General features: G+C 43.8%; 1 protein-coding gene across 1 annotated transcript in view; it reads right to left on the bottom strand.

Annotated features, from left to right (window-relative positions):
• The window catches only part of nup160 (nucleoporin 160), a 104,678-nt gene that overhangs the window by 56,035 nt on the left and 23,777 nt on the right, over positions 1 to 24,866 (bottom strand). The window contains exons 9-16 of the mRNA XM_072271361.1: positions 23,782 to 23,866; positions 21,976 to 22,044; positions 17,100 to 17,183; positions 16,506 to 16,676; positions 14,360 to 14,459; positions 6,871 to 7,036; positions 4,372 to 4,484; positions 3,036 to 3,196 (exon numbers count right to left, since the gene is read on the bottom strand). Of these exons, the coding sequence (XP_072127462.1) occupies positions 3,036 to 3,196; positions 4,372 to 4,484; positions 6,871 to 7,036; positions 14,360 to 14,459; positions 16,506 to 16,676; positions 17,100 to 17,183; positions 21,976 to 22,044; positions 23,782 to 23,866 (949 nt within the window). The remainder of the gene's footprint in view (positions 1 to 3,035; positions 3,197 to 4,371; positions 4,485 to 6,870; positions 7,037 to 14,359; positions 14,460 to 16,505; positions 16,677 to 17,099; positions 17,184 to 21,975; positions 22,045 to 23,781; positions 23,867 to 24,866) is intronic.

Genomic DNA, 24,866 nt, shown 5'->3' with positions numbered 1-24,866 from the left:
GAAAGAGGACATTTGAGATGTCCTGGAACGGAAAGCCTCATCCTCCGAGCAGATGCAGTGGAGACAGAGGAACTGGGAATAGGGAATGGCATTTTTGTATGTGGCGGGGTGGGAAGAGGTATAATCGAGGTAGTTATGAGAGTCAGTGGGCTTATAGAAGATGTCAGTGGACAGTCTGTCTCCAGAGATGGAGACCGAGACATCAAGAAAGGGAAGAGAAGTGTCTGAGATAGACCAAGTGAATTTGAGGGCTGGGTGGAAGTTTGAAGTAAAGTCGATGAAATTGACGAGCTCAGCATGGGTGCAGGAAGGAGCACCAATGTAGTCGTTAATGTACCAAAGGAAAAGTTGGGGAGCAGTACCAGAATAGGTTTGGAGCACAGACTGTTCCACATAACCAATGAAGAAGCAGGCGTAGCTGGGTCCCATGAGAGTTCCCATAGCTCAAAACGTTGACTCATCTTTTCCACTGATGCTGCCCGACCTGCTGAGTTCCTCCAGCGTGCTCTGAGTGCAGCTTAATTTCTACCTTTAAGGTCCTTTTCATTTTTAAGGTGGATGGGGTTCTGCTGAAGTTCCTGACTTACAGCTACACTCAAACTTCAATTCTTAACGGCGATGGTTCCTGCTCCCAGGGCTCACCAACCACCCATTTTTTGATATCCCAAGGACGCGGTCTAGAAGACAAGAACGCCCTCAGAGTGCTGAGGCTCTATGGCCCCAGGGATGAACCGGTTCTTGGATGGTGTCCCAGACTGAAGCATTGTAGGAGAAAATGGAATATCGGGAACAGTGGATCAGCTGTTGGAGGCCTCTGTACTCGGACTGCTCTCTCTCAGCGGTGGGGGAGAGTGTGTTGCTGATTTACGAGTCAGAGAACCCAGGAAAAAAATGCGATGGGGCAGACTTTAACATCATAATCAGCTAGATGTTTTTTGTTTGTCTTGTTAGTTTCCCCTCTCACTGTGTGACACCTCTCTTCTCCTTCATTAGTGAGAACAGCCTTTGGTATGTCAAACGGTTGGGTGAATAATTAGTGCTGCATGGCTTGGCTCTTGCTTGCTTGGTGGGTGGAGTGCTGATGCTTTCTGCAGAAGTGGGGGATTGATGATTTGCTGCTGCTTGTGCGCAGGAGTAGCCAGTAGGGAGCTTTGGAAATTAAACATTTTTACTGTTATTCATTCTTTGGGGTAACATGTTTCTGTGGATGTCTACAAAGGACAAGAGTTTCAGGTTGTACATTATACTTTCTTTGATATTAAATAGAACTACTGAAACATTAATGTGAGAGCTTCCTTCGGGAGGGTGAACCCACAGAATGCAACCGGCCCAGTCGGTGTACCTGGCTGAGTACTGAAGACCTGTCCTGATCAACTGGCCGGAACGTTCACTGAGGTACTTAACCTCTCACTTCCGCAGTCTGAGGTACCCAACTGCTACAAGCAGGCTTTAATTATACCAGTGCCCAAGAAGAACGTGGTAATCTGCCTTAATGACTATCACCCAGTATCGCTGACATCCACTGTGACAAGTAGTTTGAGAGTTTGGTGATGAAACATATCAACACCTGCTTGGATCCACTCCACTTTGCCTTCCAGTACAACAGGTCCACAGTAGATGTCACTTCATTGGCTCTTCACTCAACCCTGAAACATCTGGACAGCAAAGCAGCATCAGGATGGTCTTCTATTAACTACAGCTCAGCATTCAATACTATCATTCCCTCAACACTAATCAATAAGGTTTAAGACCTTGGCCTCAATATCTCCTTGTTCAACTGGATCCTCAATTTCCTCACTTACAGACCCCAGCCAGATTGGTAATAGTATCTCCTCCACAAACTCCATCAGCACAGGTGCACCACAAGGCTGTGCGCTTAGTGTAAAGTGAAAGAGTCGGAGGATGAGGCTAACCATGGCTCGAATGCCACATTTAAGTTTGCTGACAACATTATTGTCATTAGGAGAATCAAAGGTGGTAATGCATCAGCATATAGGAGGGAGGCTGTAAATCTGTCTGAGTGGTGCCACAACAACCTCCTACTCAATGCCAACAAGGCCAAGGAGGTGATTATTGATTTCAAGAGGAAACCGAGTGTCCACGAGCCAGTTCTCTTCTGGTGACCAGAAGTAGAGAGAGTGATCAACATTAAATTCCGTGGTGTGACCAACTAAGAGGATCTGTACTAAGTCCAGCACGCAAGTGCCATTATAAAGAAAGCACAGCAGCCCCTATACCAACTTAAGAGGTTTGTGAAGATTCTGCATGTCATTTTAAACTTTGACAAACTTCTATAGACGTGTAACAGAGAGTATATTGACTGGCTGAATCGTGGCTTGATATTGAAACACCAATGCCGTTGCACAGAAAAGACTACAAAAGTAAACAGCCCAATCCATCACAAGGAGAGCCCTCAACACTGAGCACATTTAGACGGAGTGCTTTCCAGGAAAGCAACATCCATCAGAGGACCCCGACCTCCAGGCCAAGCTCTCTTCTCACTGCTGTAATCAGAAAGGTGGTATAGGAACCGCAGGATCCACTACCAGGTTCAAGAACAACTCAACCACCAGGCTCTTGAACCAGAGGGAATAACTACATTCAATTCTCCTCCCCCCAGCACTGTTCCCACAACCTATGGACTCAATTTCAAGGTTTCTCATCTCATTCTTGATATCGATTGCTTATTTATTTTGTTCTTTTTGTCTTTTGCACAGTGGTTGCTAGTCCATCCTATTGGGTGTGGTCTTTCATTCGTTCTGTTGTGTTTCTTGTACTTACTATGAATGCCTGCAAGAACATGACTCTCAAGATTGTATATGGTGACATATATACACTCTAATAAATTTACTTTGAACTAATTTCACAACATAAGTCAGTGATAATAAAGCTGATGTTGATTTCTGATTCTGAAACACAATTGCAGCAGAACTTCTGTATCCAAACATTAAAAACCGAAGGAAAAATCATTTCATGGTTATAACAAAGCTGTTTGAAAGGCTTGAGATATATTCTGCAACTGAAAGAACACTTACACTGTCTCCAAGATGCAGCATTAGCTGCTGCAGAATCAGCAGGTCACGACAGATAAGGAAACGGGTCAAGGACATGTGGTATGCAGACTGGCACATGACATTAATGGCAACATTGCTGCCATAAAACTGGGCCACGTTCATTCGGATCCGCAAAGACTGGTCTGGAAGATCACAACAAAGGAAATCAGAAACGTTTCAGTTCTAAGACACAGCACAATGGGCAAGTAGCACAAGTTAATGTAATTCAGCAGTGTCAAGGGACTACAGAAGTCTGCATTAAAGGACCCCAGTTAAAAATCAGCACTGTGTAAATAGAAGACGTGCCAAACTGACTAGCTAGTACACAAACATTTCTTAACTGACTCACAGCAGTCAAATGGTAATCTATTCATGTTCCTTTGAGGGAAAGGAATAACAGTATCTTGGCCCAGGACATAAAGCAAAATAAACAGCGCCTTCACATGGGAAAGGCAGGTTTCCAGTTACTTTATTTCAACAGCAGCAAACTAACATGAGAACCACCAGGCCAGATCAAAGCAACAAGTATCCAGTTACCTGGAGAAAGTCACTCAGGCTTCACACTTCCTGCTCTGACTTCAGAGGTAGAGAACTGTAGACAAATTGTCTTTTACAGTGAAATATGAAATATGAACATGCAGCATCGGTGACACTTGATAGCACAATGGGAAACCTCTACCATAACATTTTCATAGGCAGTCCTGTGATTATGACAGGATTGCATTTCTGAGAACTGTTGTAACCCAGAAATGAGCAACACAATGTGTGGGAGAGGTCACAGAAACAGCGGTGAATGGGAGGGTGAGCAGGCATGGGCAGTAGCCCAAGCTGGTGTCACTGACTCTGAGTGAATTTGCTAAGTGCTCCCCACTCTGGTCAGCTCATCCCACTTTGTTGCCGCCCAATGAGATGGTTGGAGTGAGATGAGTGAGATGGGGAGATGGGGGAATTAGAGGGGGAACAGCATGCAGAAATTCCCTACTTCCACTCAGAAAAAGAGATCTGCAATCTCGCGGTTACTGGCAAATCCATCCTCATCCATCCTGCCAGTCTCCAATAGTTAATCATTTGTAACCCAGAAAGGACAGGTACTGGTTTATATATAGCTTATGTACTAGCTGAAATATAAAGGGATTGTCCAGTCCCAAAGCTGCAGGTGGACAGCTTCACTGTGACCTTGCATCATTTAGCACACAATGCAAAAAGTATCCCCAAAAATGCCGGTTCTAAAGGCACTGCTAGATGGCCAGGCACAGATCAGAATCCACTGATCCTCTGAATTTCCAGCTCCCCCACCAGTATCCTGCCTTCACCCTACCATTGCTTGGCTCCAGATCGCCCTCTAGGTCCATTTCCCGCAGCAGCAGCTGGATTATGTTCCCTGGGTTATGGATATCCTGCAGCTTACTTTGCAGCTCCATATGTGTTTCTCTACAAATAATGAGAGAAATATGACTAGAACATAGAATAGTACAGCATAATACAGGCCCTTCGACCCACGACATGGTGCCAACCTTTTAACCTGCTCCAATATCAATCTAACCCTCCTCCCACATTACCCTCTATTTTTCTTTCATCCATGTGCTTACGTAAGAACCTCTTAAATGATGCTAACGACTATACTGCTATCACCACCTCTAGCAGGAAGCTCCATGCACCCAGCACTCTGTATAAAGAACTTACCTCTGACTTGCCCCCTACAGTTTCCTCCAATCATCTTAGAATTAGGCCTTCTCAATTAGCCACTGCTGTCCTGGGAGAAAAAGGTGCTGATTGTCCACTCTATCCATGCCTCTTATCACCTTGTGTACTTCCATCAAGTCACCTCTCATCCTTCCTAGCCCTTTCAACCTTTCCTCATAAGACATGCTCTATGACACAGACAGCATCCAGGCAAATTCCTCTGCACCCTCTCTAAAGCTTCCACACTCTTTTCATGAGGTGTCCGGAACTGAACGCAATACTCCAAGCATGGTCTAACCAGAGCAGCACCATTACCACGTGGCTCTTGATTTCAATCCTCCGACTAATGAAGGTCAACACTTCATGCCTTCTTAATGACCCTATCAACTTGGATGGCAACTTTGAGGAATCTATGAATCCTGATACTGTCCTCCATACTGTTAAGAATGCAGCCATTAATCTTGTATACTGCCTTCAATTTGACCTTCCAAAGAGAACTGGTACACACTTCTCCACTTTGAACACTATTCGCCACTTTTCAGCTTAACTCTTTATCCTGTTGTAACCTATGACCACTATCCACAATATCACCAACCTTCGTGGCCATATGCAAATTTACTAACCCAGCCTTCTACTTCCCCATCCAAATAATTTATAAAAATCACAAAAAGCAAGCTTCCAGACATTTACCTGCAGAACACCACTGGTCCTCCAGGCAGAATACGTTCCATCTGCAATCACCTTCTGCCATCTGCGGAAAAACCAGCTCTGGATCCGTGTAGCCAAATTTCCATGGATTCCACAGCTTCTGACTTTGAGTGAGCCAACATGGGAAACCTTGTCAAACACCTTACTAAAATCCATATGCATCACATCTACTGCTCTACCTTCATCTATTTGCTTTGTTACTTCCGTAAAGAATTCAATCAGGCTCATGATTTACAATCTGTCCCTCACAAATCCCTAATCAGATTATTCTTTCTCAAAGCTCACCACTGACATATATATGACTCATTGGTGTTTATTTCCCAGGATTATCCCTTTTAATTTTCTTCAAAGGAATAACATTTGCTATCCTTCAATCTTTTGGTACTACTCCTATGGTCAGTGAGGATACAAAGATCCTCGCCAAAGGTGCAGCAACTTCTTCCCTCACCTCCCACAGTAACCTGGTGGATCTAGCCTAATGTTTTGAGGTCTTTGTTTCACTTCCATGCATGTCTAGTCCTTTTGTACACCTCTTGGTCTCAGAGATCAGCCTCACAATTCAATAAATTGTTGTGCAGCAGGGAAGCCATCAGTTCCACCACTGAAGGGTGAAAAGAGACCAGTGATGTGCTCAACACCAAACCCTGTTTTAGCACCGCAGATACTGCCTATACCAAGCTCTTTTCCATAGTACTCCTGTCATGACAGAAAAACAAATACTTGTAGATCAAGACAAGTGGACCCAATGATGGACAAAAAATACTGGTCGTCAGCATAAGGGATATTAATGGACAAGCCTCTCCCCACAGTACTTATTGTTAATCTCAACAATGAAACTCTGTTAAAAAGCTCAAAAAGGTTCTAATTACAATACTTCCAACTTAAAAGAATAAGAAACTACGTTATTCACAGCCACCTTTGCCCTGTTTTGGAGAATCATTTTTCATCGACTGAAAGTCAGATTTATACTCACAGAAGACAGGCACCTAGCATTCAGGACAGCAATGTTACCTGCACATAAATCATATTATATTTGGCAGAACATGTATCTATGTTGCCATTTGCTCTGACCTTGGAGATTGGTGGTTGTGTAGTGAGAGAAGATGACAAATTGCAAAATGGATATCAAAGTAGGCAAGTGACTGTCACCTAGTAAATAATGAGAACCTTTACAACTAGCACAATTGACAATGGCTAAGAACCAGGTACCTACAATCAGCACCTTTTTACCATCAAAGAGCTAGTTTCAACCTTTCATCAGAAATCCAATATTAAATTATAAAGATGGCCATTTTGAAGAGCAATCTTACCAGCACCACCCACCTGCTCCTTACAGCCCACAAAGCTTTTCTCCAAGAATTTACCCCTTTTTCGTCTGAAGGGTATTACTGAATTCCGTACAATGCTGACATCCGGTCTTACTCACGTGTCTCTGGCCAGAAGGTGCTCCAGGATCTGCTCTGCTGCTTTCTCAGGGGGCTGCAGGTGGCTCACTGCTGTGTCCATTAAAGAGGCCATTTCCATTGTGATAGAGTCTCCCACCAGTCGAAGACACTGCACTAACTGAAGTAGGTCCCGTGCTACATCTGGATCTAAGAGAACAGGAAAAAAATCTTCTTAAGTATTGCAGATAGCAGCTCTTACTTTAACCTCGCTGAGGTGTACAAAAGGACTAGACATACATGGAAGTGAAACATAGACCTTAAAACCAACAGAGGCGAAACACCAGTTACTGTTTAGAATTCTCGGATATGAACTCCACAAAACATTGGGATAAACTGTGCTTTCATTTCCAGGCCCAAGGCCTTAACCATATAACATTCTTGTTAACCTCCAAGCCAGTTTACTTGAGCTGGGTACCAACTCACTCCAAGGATAATGTTGTTATGAAAGCCACTGGCACCTTTACTTAAAGGCCTAGTGAGTCAATTATTCAGGAGGTCACAATTCCATCCAATCATCCAAGTTGATTCATGACAGCTACAGAACCACATCATTAGGCAAACACTGATTAACTATCATTAACCTCCCTGGAGATAGTGGTGAACTGCCTGACCTGGAAACTCTCTCCAACACCATCAACTCTGAGAACTCCCATCCACTGTTACTAAATACACGTCTCCCTTACTTCACACTGCTCCCTTCTACCTCCCACCCAAGATCCACAAACCTAATTGTCCTGCTCCTAGCCCAATGAACTCGTGCCCTCATTCCTCTTCTCCATTATATCCCCCTTTGTTCAGTCCCTTCCCACCTACATCTGCGACACTTCTCATGCTCTCGATCTCCTCACTAATTACCAATTCCCTGGCCCTAACCTCATTTTCACTATGGATGTCCAGTGTCTATACATTTCTATTTCCCCATCAAGGCAGGCTTAAAGCTCTCTGCTTCTTTCTCAGTGAAAGAACTATTTCCCCACGACCCTGCTCCATTTAGCAGAGCTGGTCCCCACCCTAAACAATTTCTCCTTTGCCTCCTCCCACTTTCTCCAGTCTCGAGAACTAGCCATAGGCACCCCCAGCACGGGGCCCAGCTATGCCTGCCTTTTCAATGGCCATGAAGAATAGTCCATGTCCAAGCCTTCCCCATTAACACTCCCCAACTCTCATCTGCTACACTGATATCTGCATTGGTGCTGCTTCATAGAACATAGAATAGTACAGCACATTACAGGCCCTTTGGCCCACAATGTGGTGCCGACCCTCAAACCCTGCCTCCCATATGACCCCCCCACCTTAAATTCCTCCATATACCTGTCTAGTAGTCTCTTAAACTTCACTAGTGTATCTGCGTCCACCACTGACTCAGGCAGTGCATTCCACGCACCAACCACTCTCTGAGTAAAAAGCCTTTCTCTAATATCCCTCTTGAACTTCCCACCCCTTACCTTAAAGCCATGTCCTCTTGTATTGAGCAGTGGTACCCTGGGGAAGAGGCGCTGGCTATCCACTCTATCTATTCCTCTTATTATCTTGTACACCACTATCATGTCTCCTCTCATCCTCCTTCTCTCCAAAGAGTAAAGCCCTAGCTCCCTTAATCTCTGATCATAATGCATACTCTCTAAACCAGGCAGCATCCTGGTAAATCTCCTCTGTACCCTTTTCAATGCTTCCACATCCTTTCTATAGTGAGGCGACCAGAACTGGACACAGTACTCCAAGTGTGGCCTAACCAGAGTTTTATAGAGCTACATCATTACATCACGACTTTTAAACTCTATCCTTCGACTTATGAAAGCTAACACCCCATAAGCTTTCTTAACTACCCTATCCACCTGTGAGGCAACTTTCAGGGATCTGTGGACATGTACCCTGAGATCCCTCTGCTCCTCCATACTACCAAGTCTCCTGCCATTTACTTTGTACTCTGCCTTGGAGTTTGTCCTTCCAAAGTGTACCACCTCATACTTCTCCGGGTTGAACTCCATCTGCCACTTCTCAGCCCACTTCTGCATCCTATCAATGTCTCTCTGCAATCTTCAACAATCCTCTACACTATCTACAACACCACCAAACTTTGTGTCGCCTGGAAACTTGCCAACTCACCCTTCTACCCCCACATCCAGGTCGTTAATAAAAATCACGAAAAGTAGAGGTCCCAGAACCGATCCTTGTGGGACACCACGACCCTCTGTCTTCGGCAGGCAAGCCAATTCTGAATCCACCTGACCAAACTTCCCTGGATCCCATGCCTTCTGACTTTCTGAATAAGCCTACCGTGTAAAACCTTGTCAAGTGCCTTACTAAAATCCATATAGATCACATCCACTGCACTACCCTCATCTATATGCCTAGTCACCTCCTCAAAGAACTCTATCAGGTTTGTTAAACACGATCTGCTCTTCACAAAGCCATGCTGACTGTCCCTGATCAGACCATGATTCTCTAAATGCCCAGAGATCCTATCTTTTCCAACAGCTTTCCCACCACAGACGTGAGGCTCACTGGTCTATAATTACCCGGACTATCCCTACTACCTTTTTTGAATAAGGGGACAACATTCACCTCCCTCCAATCCTCCGGTACCATTCCCGTGGACAACGAGGACAAAGATCCTAGCCAGAGGCTCAGCAATCATGGAGTAGCCTGGGGAATATTCCATCAGGCCCCGGGGACTTATCCGTCCTAATGTATTTTAACAACTCCAAAACCTCCTCTCCCTTAATATCAACATGCTCCAGAACATCAACCTCACTCATATTGTCCTCACCATCATCAAGTTCCCTCTCATTGGTGAATACCGAAGAGAAGTATTCATTGAGGACCTCGCTCACTTCCACAGCTTCCAGGCACATCTTCCCACCTTTATCTCTAATTGGTCCTACCTTCACTCCTGTCATCCTTTTTTTCTTCAGATAATTGAAGAATGCCTTGGGGTTTTCCTTTACCCTACTCGCCAAGGCCTTCTCATGCCCCCTTCTTGCTCTTCTCAGCCCCTTCTTAAGCTCCTTTCTTGCTACCCTATATTCCTCAATAGACCCATCTGATCCTTGCTTCCTAAACCTCATGTACTGCCTTCTTCCACCTGACTAGATTTTCCACCTCACTTGTCACCCATGGTTCCTTCACCCTACCATTCTTATCTTCCTCACCGGGACAAATTTATCCCTAACATCTTGCAGAAGATCTCTAAACATTGACCACATGTCCATAGTACACTTCCCTGCAAAAACATCATCCCAATTCACACCTGCAAGTTTTAGGCTTATAGCCTCATAATTTGCCCTTCTCCAATTAAAAATTTTCCTGTCCTCTCTGATTCTATCCTTTTCCATGATAACGCTAAAGGCCAGAGAGCGGTGGTCACTGTTCCCCAGATGCTCACCCACTGAGAGATCTGTGACCTGACCCGGTTCATTACCCAGTACTAGATCTAGTATGGCATTCCTCCTAGTCGGCCTGTCCACATACTGTGACAGGAATCCGTCCTGGACACACTTAACAAACTCTGCCCCATCTAAACCCTTGGAACTAATCAGGTGCCAATCAATATTAGGGAAGTTAAAGTCATCCATGATAACAACCCTGTTATTTTTGCACCTTTCCAAAATCTGCCTCCCAATCTGCTCCTCTGTATCTCTGCTGCTACCAGGGGGCCTATAGAATACCCCCAGAGTAACTGCTCACTTCCTGTTCCTGACTTCCACCCATACTGACTCAAAAGAGGATCCTGCTACATTACCCACCCTTTCTGTAGCTGTAATAGTATCCCTGACCAGTAATGCCACCCCCCTCCCCTTTTTCCCCCCTCTCTATCCCTTTTAAAGCACTGAAATCCAGGAATATTGAGAATCCATTCCTGCCCTGGTGCCAGCCAAGTCTCTGTAAAGGCCACTACATCATAATTCCATGTATATATCCAAGCTCTCAGTTCATCTTTGTTCCTGATGCTTCTTGCATTAAGGTACACACACACTTCAGCCCTTCTACCTTACTGTCTTTACACCGTTTATTCTGCTTCTTTTTCCTCAAAGCCTCTCTATAGGTTAGATCTGGCTTTACTCCATGCACCCATGCTGAGCTCATCAATTTCATCAACTTTGCCTCGAACTTCCGCCCTGCCTTTAAATTCACTTGGTCCATTTCTGACACCTCCCTCCACTTTCTCGATTTCTGTCTCCATCTCTGGAGATAAAACTCTCAACCAACAACTTTTATAAACCTACCAATTCCTATGGCCATCTTTAATGTACCTCTTCCCATCATTTCCAGAAAAAAAAACACTATTCTCTTTTCTCAGTTCCTTCATCTCTGCCCCATCTGTTACCAGGATGAGGCTTTCCTTTCCAGGACATCAGGAATGCCCTCCTTCTTCAAAGAATGGGGTTTCCCTTCCTCCACCATAGATGATGCCCTCACCCGGAGCTTCTCCATTTCCTGGACATCCATGCTCACCCATCTTCCCACCACCTTCACAGTGAGAGTTCCCCTTGCCCTTCCCTACCAGCCCATGAGCCTCCGCACCTAACATGCCATTATCCGCAACTTCCCCCATCTCCAAAGGGATCCTACCACCAAACTCATCTTTACCCCCACCCCTGCTTTCTGCAGAGATCACTCCCTCTGTGATTTCCCTCGTCCATTCATCTCTCCCCACTAACCTCCCTCCCAGCTCATCCCTGCAAGCAGCCAAAAAGCTACATTTGTCCATTCACCTCCTCCATTCAGGGCCAACTGTCCTTCCAGGTGAGGCAAAAATTCACTGCAAATCTGCTAGGGTCCCCTATTGCATCCACTACTCCCAATGCAGCCTCCTCAACATTGCTTCAAGCACCTCCGCTCTATCCGCCAAAAGTGGAAGATCCCTGTGGCCAAACATTTTAATTCCAATTCCCATTTCCATTCCAACATGTTGGTCCATGACCTCGTCTTGTAACATAATAAGGCCACCCTCAAGGTGGCAGAGCAACAGCTTTCTTCCATCTGGGTAGCCTCCAACCTGATGGCATGAACATCAATTTCTCCTTCTGGTAAAAAAATATTCCCACCCCCTCCCCTCCTCTTCTATTCCTGACTTTGGCCTCTTAGCTCTTCTCAACTGCCTATCACCTCGCACTGGTGTCACTACACCTCCCCTTTACCCTATGGTCCACCCTCCTCTCCTGCCAGAACCCTTTACCTTTCCTGGCTTCACCTATCAACCTTCCAGCTATTCTCTTTCCCTTCCCTCACCTTTTTACTCTGGTGTCTTCTGCCTTCCTCTCCAGTCCCGAAGAAGGGTCTCAGTCCAAAACGTTGACAGTCTGTTCTTTTCCATGGACCTACCTAACCAGCTGAGTTCCTCCAGCATTTTGTGTGTGTTGCTATAAATCACCAAACTCCGTTTGACTGAAGGTACTCCCACAATGATATTGGAGAGGGATTTCCATGACTTAGACCAGGTGACAATGCAAACTGGCAAAGTTTCCAAGATCAGGATGGTGTACCACTCAAGAGGGGGAATTCGTAGCAGTGGTGGTTACATGTGCCTGCTGCCCATGAGGTAGGGGTCGCAGGTCTGGCAAGTGCCGACAGAGTCATGCAGGCAAGTAAGCAACTTTTTTTTGTATATAAAAAAAAAGAGTACCCACTGCAGGTACTAAGCAAGGGAATCAACATTTAGATTGGGGACTGGGCTGCCAATCAGACTGCTACATCTTCGATCACGACAAGCTTGAGAGCAGATACAGCAACTCTCACATGAACAAGATGATATTTTATCACACACTGGCTTGTAGCTTCAGAATCAACACTGGCTTCTGGCATCAGCAGGTAAAAAATCACTCTTCCTCAGCCTCTGACCTGCTCGTAATGGATCAGTTAAATTCCTGGTCAATGGTAATACTTAATGTTGATGATAGGGCACTGACAACTAAAAGGCACGGATAAGTGGTCAGACTTTCTTGCTGGAGATGGTTATTAACTGATATGTGTGGCACATATATTATTTGTCACTTATCGGTCCAGATCCAAATGATGTCTCACTCTACAGTTCACTACAGGCGAATGGAAAGAAACAACGCAATCATCAGCAGCAATCCTTTCTTCGGACTGAATGGAAGATCATTGAGAAGTAGCCGAAGATAGCTGGGTCTCAGACACTGAGGAACTCTCTGGACTTGGACAATTGACCTAACAAACACCTGCTTTTAATGGTGTGCATCTCCAATCACCGGAATACTTTCCTCTTGATGCTCAATGACCAGATTACCAGGGCCCCTTTAAGCCATACTTGGTCAAATGCTGTCTTACTATCAGGGCCAGTCTCGCTCACCTCCCCTCTGGAATCCTGACAAGTGTTTCTAGCATTTTGTTTATACTTCAGATTCCTGAAATCCATAGTTTTTTAAAAATTATTTACTCCGGAAATCAGTTTTTAATATTCCAACCAAAGGTTGCAATGAGTTCTGGAACTGAGTGGTCCTCAGGTGCCTGTGAACAGGTATAGCCTGATATCTCTACTGATGACACTTGCTTGAAGGTTGAGGATAAACTAATTAACAGGATTGGATGTGTCCTACTCATTCTGTTCTGGGCAAAAAGCCCATGCTGTCAGTGGTAACCATACTGGAACAGCTTGGTGAAAAACACCGCCGAATCTGAAAGCCATCACTATGAATGACTGTTTTTGTTATTTAATTCTGGTTTTTCTTGATGAACTACACTTAAATTTTACTCTAGCCATAGTGCAATTTGAACCAGCATCTCTGGATTACCAAAAAGGCATCTGATTAGCTCTTCAATGTGGTAGGGTGTCCAGTACAGTGTTAAATAACACTGGGTTATCAATGGTAACTACAATCTTTATTTCATACTAAGTATTCACTTTGCTGCCTATATTGCATTACTCACATCTTCACCCACTTGTAGTAACTATTGCCAATTATTCAGCATTGTACAAAGCCCCTCTTTGAAGCAGCTTATAGCTGTTTTGATCTTTTAAATCAGAAAGATTAAGTTCTAAATCAAATAAATCAACTTAAATTGTCCCTCATAGAAGAGCAGCTTTGCAGATTTAAAAAAAAAGGTACAGGAAGGAGTGACCACACATACACAATTTAGCACAGAAAAAGGCTGTCGGTCTAAAATGTGTTAAGCAGGAAGGAACAAAGGAAGTAAGCAGTGGGAGTGCTATGTATAGGGAGCTTTAGGAATTGTGTCCAATGCTGAAGGATTAGCAACTTATTTTCAAGTTAGGATGGTGTGAGACAGGGAAACTGGAAGGTGGAGGCATTGGCATAAACCTACTACTCCGGATTCTCATGATAGACGAAAATGCAGGCATGGGAAGAGTTGACAAAGAAAACCTTCAGGAATGAGTAGACTGCAGCCAGAGTCACAGAGCAAGTAAATATACAGGGGAGTGGATGGATGCCATCTAAAGATCTATTTGAATTGTCAATAAAACTGGCTACCATCAATGTTACTCACCATCAGTGAGGGAGCACTCATCTTCTAGAAAAAGCCCCTCATCAGAAGACATGTGGAGGTGATCTATAGTGAGGCAGGGAAACATGAAAGACATAAACCCCTGCAAAAGAAGAAACAGTCAGATCTACAATACCACGCTCCAGTACTCTCATCTACTGGTCTAGAGCACCGATGGCATCCTCACCAATGCCTACAAGTATTGGCCGAGACTATTCAGCTCATGCTCACCCAAAGTGATGATTACAGGTCAAGGAATCAACCTCAGTAACATCTACAATTACTGGTCTACAGTTTATCAGTAACAGTCACAATTACTGTCTGTAAGATTCAGACCATTCTCATCAACTTTTACAATTCTCAGCTGGAGTACAGGTATGGCTCCATATTTAAGCCCCATTATTATTTTTTGAAGGCTTTTTCCAGGTTGAAGCTTTAGAAACCAAAACCTGATAACCAAAGCTTTTAATGGAAGAGACTGTTTTTGGGACTGTTACATTCATCCACTAAAAGCATATGCAATGACATCTCAGATGCATCAAATGATGCCTGAATTCCCACTAATTGCAATGTCCATAATTACTGATGAACGACTTAAATCATCAAGATGTGTGGTACAAGTAGAAAAAATACTGTAAAGTTTTAAACTGTGAGGAATACCCCAACACCCAGTCTCAACAACGAGGCCTTGTGATTGGCTTCAGTCACCACTACTGTGGGAACACTTCAGAACTAGTGCCACAGCCATCCATAGTTTTCCAAAGCAGAAATGAAATCTGCAGCATTTAAATTAGCCATTGCCTCAAGAGCACTCACTGATCAAGGGCTAGCTGTACTTTGGTTAATTGGAGAAAGGAGAATTGTGTTTTTCTTTGCCAAAATTCACACACTTCATTAATATAATTAAAGGGTATAAAGAACCTTCTTTTATGTATGCTCGATGATTAAATATTTTTGAAGAGTCACAATACAACATGTAATTTGCATATCGCAAGTCCCATAAACAGCAAGTAACCAGATTAGCTGATTTGATGCTTTTTGCTAAAGGATAAAAAAAAATAAGCTCAATGAAAATGTCCTGCATTTCTTCAGAATATTGCTATGAAACCTTTAATTATTTAGCTGAGGAGTCAAATGAGGTCTTAGTGCAAGAGCCAACTCTTCAATACTACATTAGTGGGTCAGCCTAGATTTCAGATCAAGTTATCAGAATAGGACTCAACTCCATCTTCTCACAACTACCATTTGGCAGGAAATTCAGAAACCTGAAGTTCCACATCACCAGATTTAAGAACAGCTGTTTTATAGAACATAGAATAGTACAGCTCAATACAGGCCCTTCGGCCCACAATGTCATGCCGACCTTTAAACCCTGCCTCCCATATAACCCCCCACCTTAAATTCCTCCATATACCTGCCTTGTAGTCTCTTAAATTTCACTAGTGTATCTGCCTCCACCACTGACTCAAGCAGTGCATTCCACGCACCAACCATTCTCTGAGTAAAAAACCTTCCTCTAATATCCCCTTGAACTTCCCACCCCTTACCTTAAAGCCATGTCCTCTTGTATTGAGCAGTGGTGTCCTGGGAAGAGGCGCTGGCTGTCCAGTCTATCTATTCCCCTTAATATCTTGTATATCTCTATCACGTCTCCTCTCATCCTCCTTCTCTCCAGAGAGTAAAGCCCTAGCTCCCTTAATCCTTGGTTTCCCTCCAACCATTTGGTTCCTGAACGAACCAGCACAACCCATAAGCACTGCAGTTTAGCAATACTATGACCATTTTGATCGTTGCACAAAGATAGACTTTATCTTTCCAAATTGTGCTCTTTATTCTACAAATTGTGTGCAACTTATATTTTATATTTTTCTTGTGAACGCTGATATTATGTGCTTGCGCTTCTACTGCAAGTTTTCCCATTGTACCTGTGCATGTGCATACTTGTACATACAACAAACTTGATGTTGAAACATCACAACTTTTTGACTGCATATGTTACTACTTAATAACACAAAATATGAATTAAAATTAATTACCCTTTAAGTGCCTCTACTAAACCATCTCTTAGACTCTTGTTAATGCTGGAGGTTGGGACAGTAGTTTATGAACCCAATGGAAACTCAGCTCCTAGCCATCACCAAACCCTCACCTTTTTAAGCAGACACACCATGTTTGTGTGATCATTGACAAGCAATGCTAAGGGACGTGCTAAGGCCTCTTGGTACTGCAAGCAGCAGGCGTAGAACTTGGACCAGAACTCCACTTGCAGTTGACGGTACACCTCCTGTGAGAACTCATACTCTGTCACACTGTTCTGAATCTGAACACAAGAACAATTTAGGTTAAAAACAACCCACTTGGACCTTGAAGTCAAAAGAGAAACAATCTCATGTTGATGTACCTAGATGCTTCAAAGGAAATAATCCCTTCCCCATGCATGGAAAACCCTCTGCATTTCTGTGAATGCACAATGACATGAACCTGCAAGATTAACTTGCTCCTAGTTCAAGGAAACTCTATTGATTAGCTAGGAGTCACTAAACTATTTAGGTTAGAGAAAGACAGCTTCGTTTTACAGAAAGGTGAAGGAATGTAGCAAGGAGAAGGGGATCTGACTGTGTGACATAGCCACACCCCAGTTATTATAAATTAAGCTCCTGCAGACTGATCTGAAACCATGAAAGGAGCAATTCATTCTGATATTACCCTGACATGCCTTCCCCACCACCATTTCTAACATTACCGCATTTTCCACAGCTAGGGTCACTTCTTTCTTCAGTCCCTCCATTGACGGGTCCAGGATTCTGTCTGCCCCTCGGCAGTATATCTGAATCAAAGATGAACAAGTGAAAATCTCAGTCCCAAACTGATGCACACTTATCAGATTTGTTTTAGCTCATGGCACACAAACAGGGTTTAATACCAGCTTCTATTGACAACAGCATCAAGGTACAAAGACACTGCACAGAAGGAAAATGAGGGGCTACAGAGGTGTACAAGTTCTTTCCAGGCTTCCAGCTGGGTACAGCTATCGATTACAACTGGCACGTCGATGACAGACTCTGTCATCCTCATCGGGGATACCTGCACCTGGCTGGAAGCCTGAAGGAAGTTTATTTGCCATATACACCAGGAAAGATCCTTTTTCTACACAGATGTGTTGGTATTAGGAATCAGACAGTAGAATTTAACATAATAATGACAAAGAATAGTGTTTTAGTAAATCTGAATAATTCCATAATTCTGACCATTTTATTCAGTTAGCAATATTCCTTACATATCACACCCCGATTAATCTGAGAGGAAACCAAACCAATGGCCAGAGTAGTAGGAGATAGGAATGTAGCCTGTGTGATTTTCCAGTCTCCTGTGACTGATAGTCAGGCCACCTCTACCAGTTCAGTGCACAAGTCACAATTTTACCACGTGGCCAATAACTCTGAACAATTTTTCATCTGAGAGAATGACAGCAGGACATACTCCTCCCAGTGTTTTAAAAATGAATGCTGCTCATTTATTCACTGGATGGAAATTAATGTATGGTTTATAGTCCGACTGTGTGCATCTCCAATGGCCTCATTGTAAACAGATTTCCATAATGTGAAGCCCCCTTACACTGTTCACTTAGATATGGAGCAAGTAAAACGGCAGCACATGGGTGACACAAGATCTACTTATCTCACTAGTTACACAAACATCTCAAATATGTAAATGATATAGACAGCTCAAATCACTTTTGGCATGGAGCATTACTGACATATCCAAAACAAAATTGGCATGAAAGTTATGTTTTTAGTTTGAAGGTTTGGGTAATCATTCTCAGAAATGAACAATCACAACTAGCAGTTCCTAGGTAACAGCACCAGCTTAGTTGGTTCAGACCTGGACCCAGTTAAAAAAGCTGCAGGCTGTTCACATTCTCGTGAGTTTTCCACTAGCAAGCTTCTAGCCGGGCCTGCTATAACTCACTGAAATGACTTCAATATCCTTATTGTGTACAACTCTGCAACTTCCACAAGCAGTGGAACTAGCCTCTTCCACCTGCACACCAGCTACTGTGACAGCAGTGAAATAAAGAGCAAATCAGTGGACAGTGAAGAGTTTTCTGAGCCTCACAAAGAGAAGGATGGTTCAGAGGTTTAAGCAGGGAGGGAGCTGGGATAAGTAATTGGGAAATTCCTTGTTCCTGAGACGCAGTAACAGAATCAAGGCAAATGCTCCTGGCAGTTAGAAAAAGACATTTGTCCTCTCAGATTAGCATATTTCTAAAAAGCAGAGCGAGCTCCCTCTGGTGCCCAAGTTATTAAATCACTCATCCAACAGCTTTAAGACATTACAACAGAGAAAACCTGCAGATGCTGGCAATCCAAAACACTAGAGGAACCCAGCAGACCATACCGCATTTACAGAAAAGTAAACAGCTGACATTTCGTGCCATGACCCTTCATTGGGATTGGAAAAGACAGGGAGAATGCCAGAATAAGAAGGTGGTGGAAGGGGAGGAAGAAGTAGTATCAGGTGTCAGGTGATTGATGAAACTGGGTGAGGGGGGACAGGGTGAAGTAAAGAGCTAGGAAGCTAGTAGATGAAAGAGATAAAGGGCTAGAGATGGGGAATCTGTTAGGAGAGGACAGAACACCATGGTTAAAAGGGAAGGAGGAGGTGGTGATGGGCAGGTAAGGAGGTAAGGTGAGAGAGGGAAACAGATATGGGGTACGGTGAAGGAAAGTGGGGGGGTTGGGGGCAGGCAATTACCATAAGTTTGAGAAATCGATGTTGATATAATCAGGTTGGAGGCTGTTGCTCCCCCAACCTGGGAGTGGCCTCATTGTGGAGGTGCATGAGGCCATGGACTGACATGTGGAAATGGGAAGGGGAAATAGAATTGAAATGGGTGGCCAGTGGGAGATCCGCTTTTTGTGGCGTATGGAGCAAAGGTGCTTGACGAAGTAGTCTCCCAATCTACATCTGGTTTCACTGATATAGAGGCAGCACTGGATACAGTAGATGACCCCAACAAACTCTCAGGTGAAGTTTTGCTTCACCTGGAAGGACTATTTGGGGCCCTTGAATGTTAGTGAGGAAGGTGATGTAGGGACAAGTGTGGCACTTGTTCCTCTTACAAGGATAAGTACCAGCTTGGAGATCAGTGGTGAGGGATGAGTGGATAAGGGAGTTTCATAGGGAGCAAGCCCAGCAGAAAGTGGAAAGTTGGGGTGGGGGTGAAAGGAAAAGATGTGCTTGGTGGTGGAATCCCATTTGAGATGGTGGGTGGAAGTTATGGAGAATTATGTGCTGGATGCAGAGGCTGGTGGGGTGGTAGATGAGGACAAGAGGAACCCTATCCTTGGTGTGGCTGTGGAAGGAGGGAATGAGGGCAGATGTACACAAAATAGAGGAGATGCAAGTAAGGGTTGCGTTACTACCATTCCCATGTCATCCTGTACATCGGTGAGACCCGACATAGATTGGGAGACTGCTTCATTAAGCATCTTCGCTCCATCTGCCACAAAAAGGCAAGATTTCCCTGAGCCACCCATTTTAATTCTACTTCCCATTCCTGTACGTCAGTCCATTGCCTCCTCTACTACCACACTGAAGGCACACTCACGTTGGATGACCAACATCTTATATTCTAAAACGTAAACACGAGGAATTCTGCAGATGCTGGAAATTCAAGCAACACACATCAAAGTTGCTGGTGAACGCAGCAGGCCAGGCAGCATCTCTAGGAGGAGGTACAGTCGACGTTTCGGGCCGAGACCCTTCGTCAGGACTAGACGAAAGGTCTCAGCCCGAAACATCGACTGTACCTCTTCCTAGAGATGCTGCCTGGCCTGCTGCGTTCGCCAGCAACTTTAATGTGTGTTACCTTATATTCCATCTGAGCAGCCTCCTACCTGAAGGCATGAACATCGATTTCTTGAATTTTCTGTAACTGCCACACCCCCCCCAAACTCCTTCACCATTCCTCATCGCAGTTTCCCTCTCATAGTCATAATCATACTTTATTGATCCCGGGGGAAATTGGTTTTTGTTACAATTGTACCATAAATAATTAAATAGTAATAAAACCATAAATAATTAAATAGTAATATGTAAATTATGCCAGGAAATAAGTCCAGGACCAGCCTATTGGCTCAGGGTGTCTGGCTCTCTCACTTCATTTCCTTACCAGCCCATCACCTCCCTCAGGTGCTCCTCCACCTTCCTTTTCTTCCTGATCTTCTGTCCTCTATCAGATTCTCTCTTTTCCAGTCCTCTATCTCTATCACCAATCAACCTCCCAGCTCTTTACTTCAGCTCCTGCCCCTCTCCTGGTTTCACGTATCACCTGCCAGCTTGTACTTCTTCCTCCCCTCACACCACCTTCTTACTCTGATTTCTCCCCTTGCTTTCTAGTGCAGATGAAGGGTCTCAACCAAAAAACAACGACTGTTTACTCTATTCTATAGATGCTGCCTGGCCTGCTGAATTCCTATAGTATTGTGTGTGTGTGTTGCTTAAGACATTACAATGCCATTACCGAGGGATCGAAGTGCTGACCTCTAGTGACGACTGCTGTTGAAACACAAGGACTGTGATTAAAACACATTTGTGTTTTAATAGCAGAAGGAACAGTCCCCTTAGGAAACTGCAGCTTCTCCCTCCACATTTGGGCATATTACAGTATAATCCTGCAACCGTATCATAATTTTCCCATAACAAACTATTTCTTTCCCTCAGCTCCCCCACCACCACCCCGGCCATGAATCCCATATTATAAATGTAGATGCATTCCTAAACCTTGCTATCACTACAATCACTTTGATCCAAGAAAACTCAGTACAAAATATCGTGCAGTACTTCTAACACTGGAGCATGGGTTTCAACACCTAACCAATCGAGATATTGCTGATAGCTGTTCATGTACCACCACTCCTTTTTGAGTTTAACATAAAGATTTACATTTATGTGGCACCTTATCACTTCTACCAATGATTCTAGTTTCATAAGCCACTTTGAAGAACAATGTCCATTACATTGCCAAACTTATCAAGCAGGTGACACAGATGCTAGAAACCTGCACAGTGGCAGAAACCTTCCTGATGATGTGAACAACTGGGACTCAGAAGGTTTTCGATGAGTATGTATGGAGAACTGCTCCGAGCCTGGGATTAGTTGTAAAGGATGCCTGTGCTCTTCGTTCCATTGCTAAGGTCCGTGCAGAGCCACTGGCTGGGATTACAGTGCAGCACTACACTGGGAACTCATTTCTCCAACCCTAGGCTGGTCACACTGGCAAGTTTAAATATTTGTATTTTGGTATTTAAAATATTTCTTCTTCTATTAACCGGTTTTCAATTTTTAAAAAAAATTACTGAAGGAATTTTGATATAGTGTAACCTCCCCCACATTATTTTGTTACATAGATTTCGTAAAAGTTCACTTTTACTCTGTAATTCAAATGGTTGACCATGATTTGTGATTTCCACAAAGCTAACTTTCCATAATCAGAACTGCCATAACACAGGACATATCAACTCAGTCACCTTCTGAACACCGAGTGGGAAGTCCTGCCAGAATGGCAGTGAATAAATAAACTTATTTTACACGAATGGCACAAATCCAACAATTACCTGCAGAGCTTTTAGCAGAGCCTGAGGTGTAAAACGACCTGGAGTAAAGAGGTATCCCAGATAGGTTTCCTGTGGAGCAACCAGGACACATATTATTTAACAACCATGCAGTCATTTTTGAAGTCTCTCCACAAATCATATGGACATGGATACATGACTGAGGCTCTGGGTCTCTGCTTTGAGTTCAGAAGGATGAGGTGGGCTTTACTGAAACTCACCAGATACTGAAAGGCATGGACATAGTGGTCATGGAGAAGATGCTTCGATTGAGTGTCTAGGATACAAGGACACAGCCTCAGAATGAAAGGATGTCCCTTTAAAACTGAGGGGAATGTCTTCACACAGAGATGGTAAATCTTTGGAATATATTGCAGTGGAGGACGAGTCATTGGATATACTTAAGGCAGAAATTTATAAGTTCTTGATTGGTAAAGGGGTTGAAGGTTAAAGGGAAAATGGGGTTAAAAATTAGTAGTGATTGAATAGCAGAGCAGATTTGATGGGCTTAATAGCCTAATTCAGCTCCTGTATCATATGGTCCAAGTCCACAGGTTCCAACACATCCCTGATTTGCTCCAAAGATTCATCCTTCAGGATGAGACCTGCCTGTAGTCACAGTGTTCCAGTAGTACTCAACACTGGCAATGAGAGAAAAATCACAATCAGATATGGTAGCTGATGATTGCATGGTAATCAGTTCTATTCTCAACTTGTCAGATAATGATACAGCCCACACCTGAGGCAGCAAGAACTGAACAATGCTTTAAGTTGAATTGGTCGGTGGCAAGGAACGTACAGATTGAATGCCTACTGGATCATAACTCTCTTAAAGCAACAGGAATCTAATTACTTCCCGTTAACGTACATGGCCAAATACCTTACCTTCCACATCTCAGAAAAGTAATTGCTGACCAGAATTATAAGTGGACCAACTAAGTAAACACCTACTTTAATCAAGTAAGGGACTGAATATTTTGTGATAAGTACCATTCTACCACTTGACGCAGCTTTCCCACCGTCTACAGGTACATCAGGAGTGACGGAACAAGCTCCACACACCCAGGTAAGTACAGCTTCAACATTCAACCAGGAAGTTGCAGTAGCAGATGGAATTTGATCCAGACAAGTAACAAGACAATTTGGGAAGTCAAATTCTGATGTAACGTACACAGTAAATGACAGGGACCCTCTCTGTACAGAGATACCTTGGTCTATAGCTTCCTGAAGACGGTGACACAGGTGAATGGAATAATGAAAAGGGCATTTGATATACTTGCCTTCGTAAGCCATTGAGTACCATTTGGGATGTCATATTACAACTGTGCAAAACATTGGTTACACCACACTGATTGAGTATTGTGAGCATTTCTAGTTCCCACACTGCAGGAATGGTGTGACAAAAATACGGAGATTCACTAAGATGCTGCTTGCAATGGAGGGCTTTACTTGTAAGGAAAGATTGGATAGGCTGGATTTATGCTCAATGGAATGTCAGAGGTTGAGGGGTGACCGGTGTTCAAAAGGAGGGAGGAAAGTTGTTCTTTTTACACACACATAGAGGGTAGTGGGTGCATGAAACAAACTGCTAGAGGTGCTGTACTTTTTCTCTGACTCGAACACCTTACACCTCAAGCGTCCCCACGTCTTGCTGCTACGTCTCAAACATTATCTCAATATCACTGCACATTAGCTGCAGTGTACACCATGTGTAAAACGCCAACTTAAGCCAAACAGGGCATAACATGTCTGAAAGAGATGACAGTGCAGCAAGCTAAAAGAAACTACTGACAAGTAATAGCTGCTCACCTTGGGGTCCTGATCCTCCGGCACATGCAATTCTTCATCAGCAACAGGCTGTATGAAGACCTGGTTCCACTGGCCAGCGTGGTTACTGCAACAAAAGACCATTATTGATGGCAAGTCATAAGAATAAAAGTTTTGCCAGTTCCCTCACCAATTCCTCTGAAAACACCAACATATTCAGTCACATGTCCAGGCATACAAGCCCGGGCAATCAATAGCCACTCTCTGCATCCCAAGCACACTCTTACATTGGAGGATTATAGAAACATAGAAAATAGGTGGAATAGGCCATTCAGCCCTTCGAGCCTGCATCACCATTCAGTATAATCATGGCCGATCATCCAACTCAGAACCCTGTACCTGCCTTCTCTCCATACCCCCGATCCTCTTAGCCACAAGGGCCATATCTAACTCCCTCTTAAATATAGCCAATGAACTGGCCTCAACTGTTTCCTGTGGCAGAGAATTCCACAGATTCACCACTCTCTGTGTGAAGAAGGCTTTCCTCATCTCGGTCCTAAAAGGCTTCCCCTTTATCCTTAAACTGTGACCCCTCATTCTGGACTTCCCCAACATCGGAACAATCTTCTTGCATCTAGCCTGTCCAATCCCTTTAGAATTTTGTACGTTTCAATAAGATCCCCCCTCAATCTTCTAAATTCCAGCAAGTATAAACCTAGTCGATCCAGTCTTTCGTCATATGAAAGTCATGCCATCCCAGGAATCAATCTGAAGAACCTTCTTTGTACTCCCTCTATGGCAAGAATGTCTTTCCTCAGATTAGGGGACCAAAACTGCACACAATACTCCAGGTGTGGTCTCACCAAGGCCTTGTACAACTGCAGTAGAACCTCCCTGCTCCTGTACTCGAATCCTCTTGCTATGAATGCTAGCATACCATTCGCCTTTTTCACCGCCTGCTGTACCTGCATGCCCACTTTCAATGACTTTCAGAGCCCCTTTTCCTAATCTGCCACCATTCAGATAATAATCTGTTTTCCTTTTCTTGCCACCAAAGTGAATAACCTCACATTTATCCACATTAAATTGTATCTGCCATAAATTTGCCCACTCACCTAACCTATCCA

This window comes from Mobula birostris, chromosome 11, assembly GCF_030028105.1.
Source record: "Mobula birostris isolate sMobBir1 chromosome 11, sMobBir1.hap1, whole genome shotgun sequence".
Taxonomy (NCBI): domain Eukaryota; kingdom Metazoa; phylum Chordata; class Chondrichthyes; order Myliobatiformes; family Myliobatidae; genus Mobula; species Mobula birostris.
Note: the sequence above shows the minus strand (reverse complement) of the source record. Positions and strands in the feature narration are given on the sequence as shown.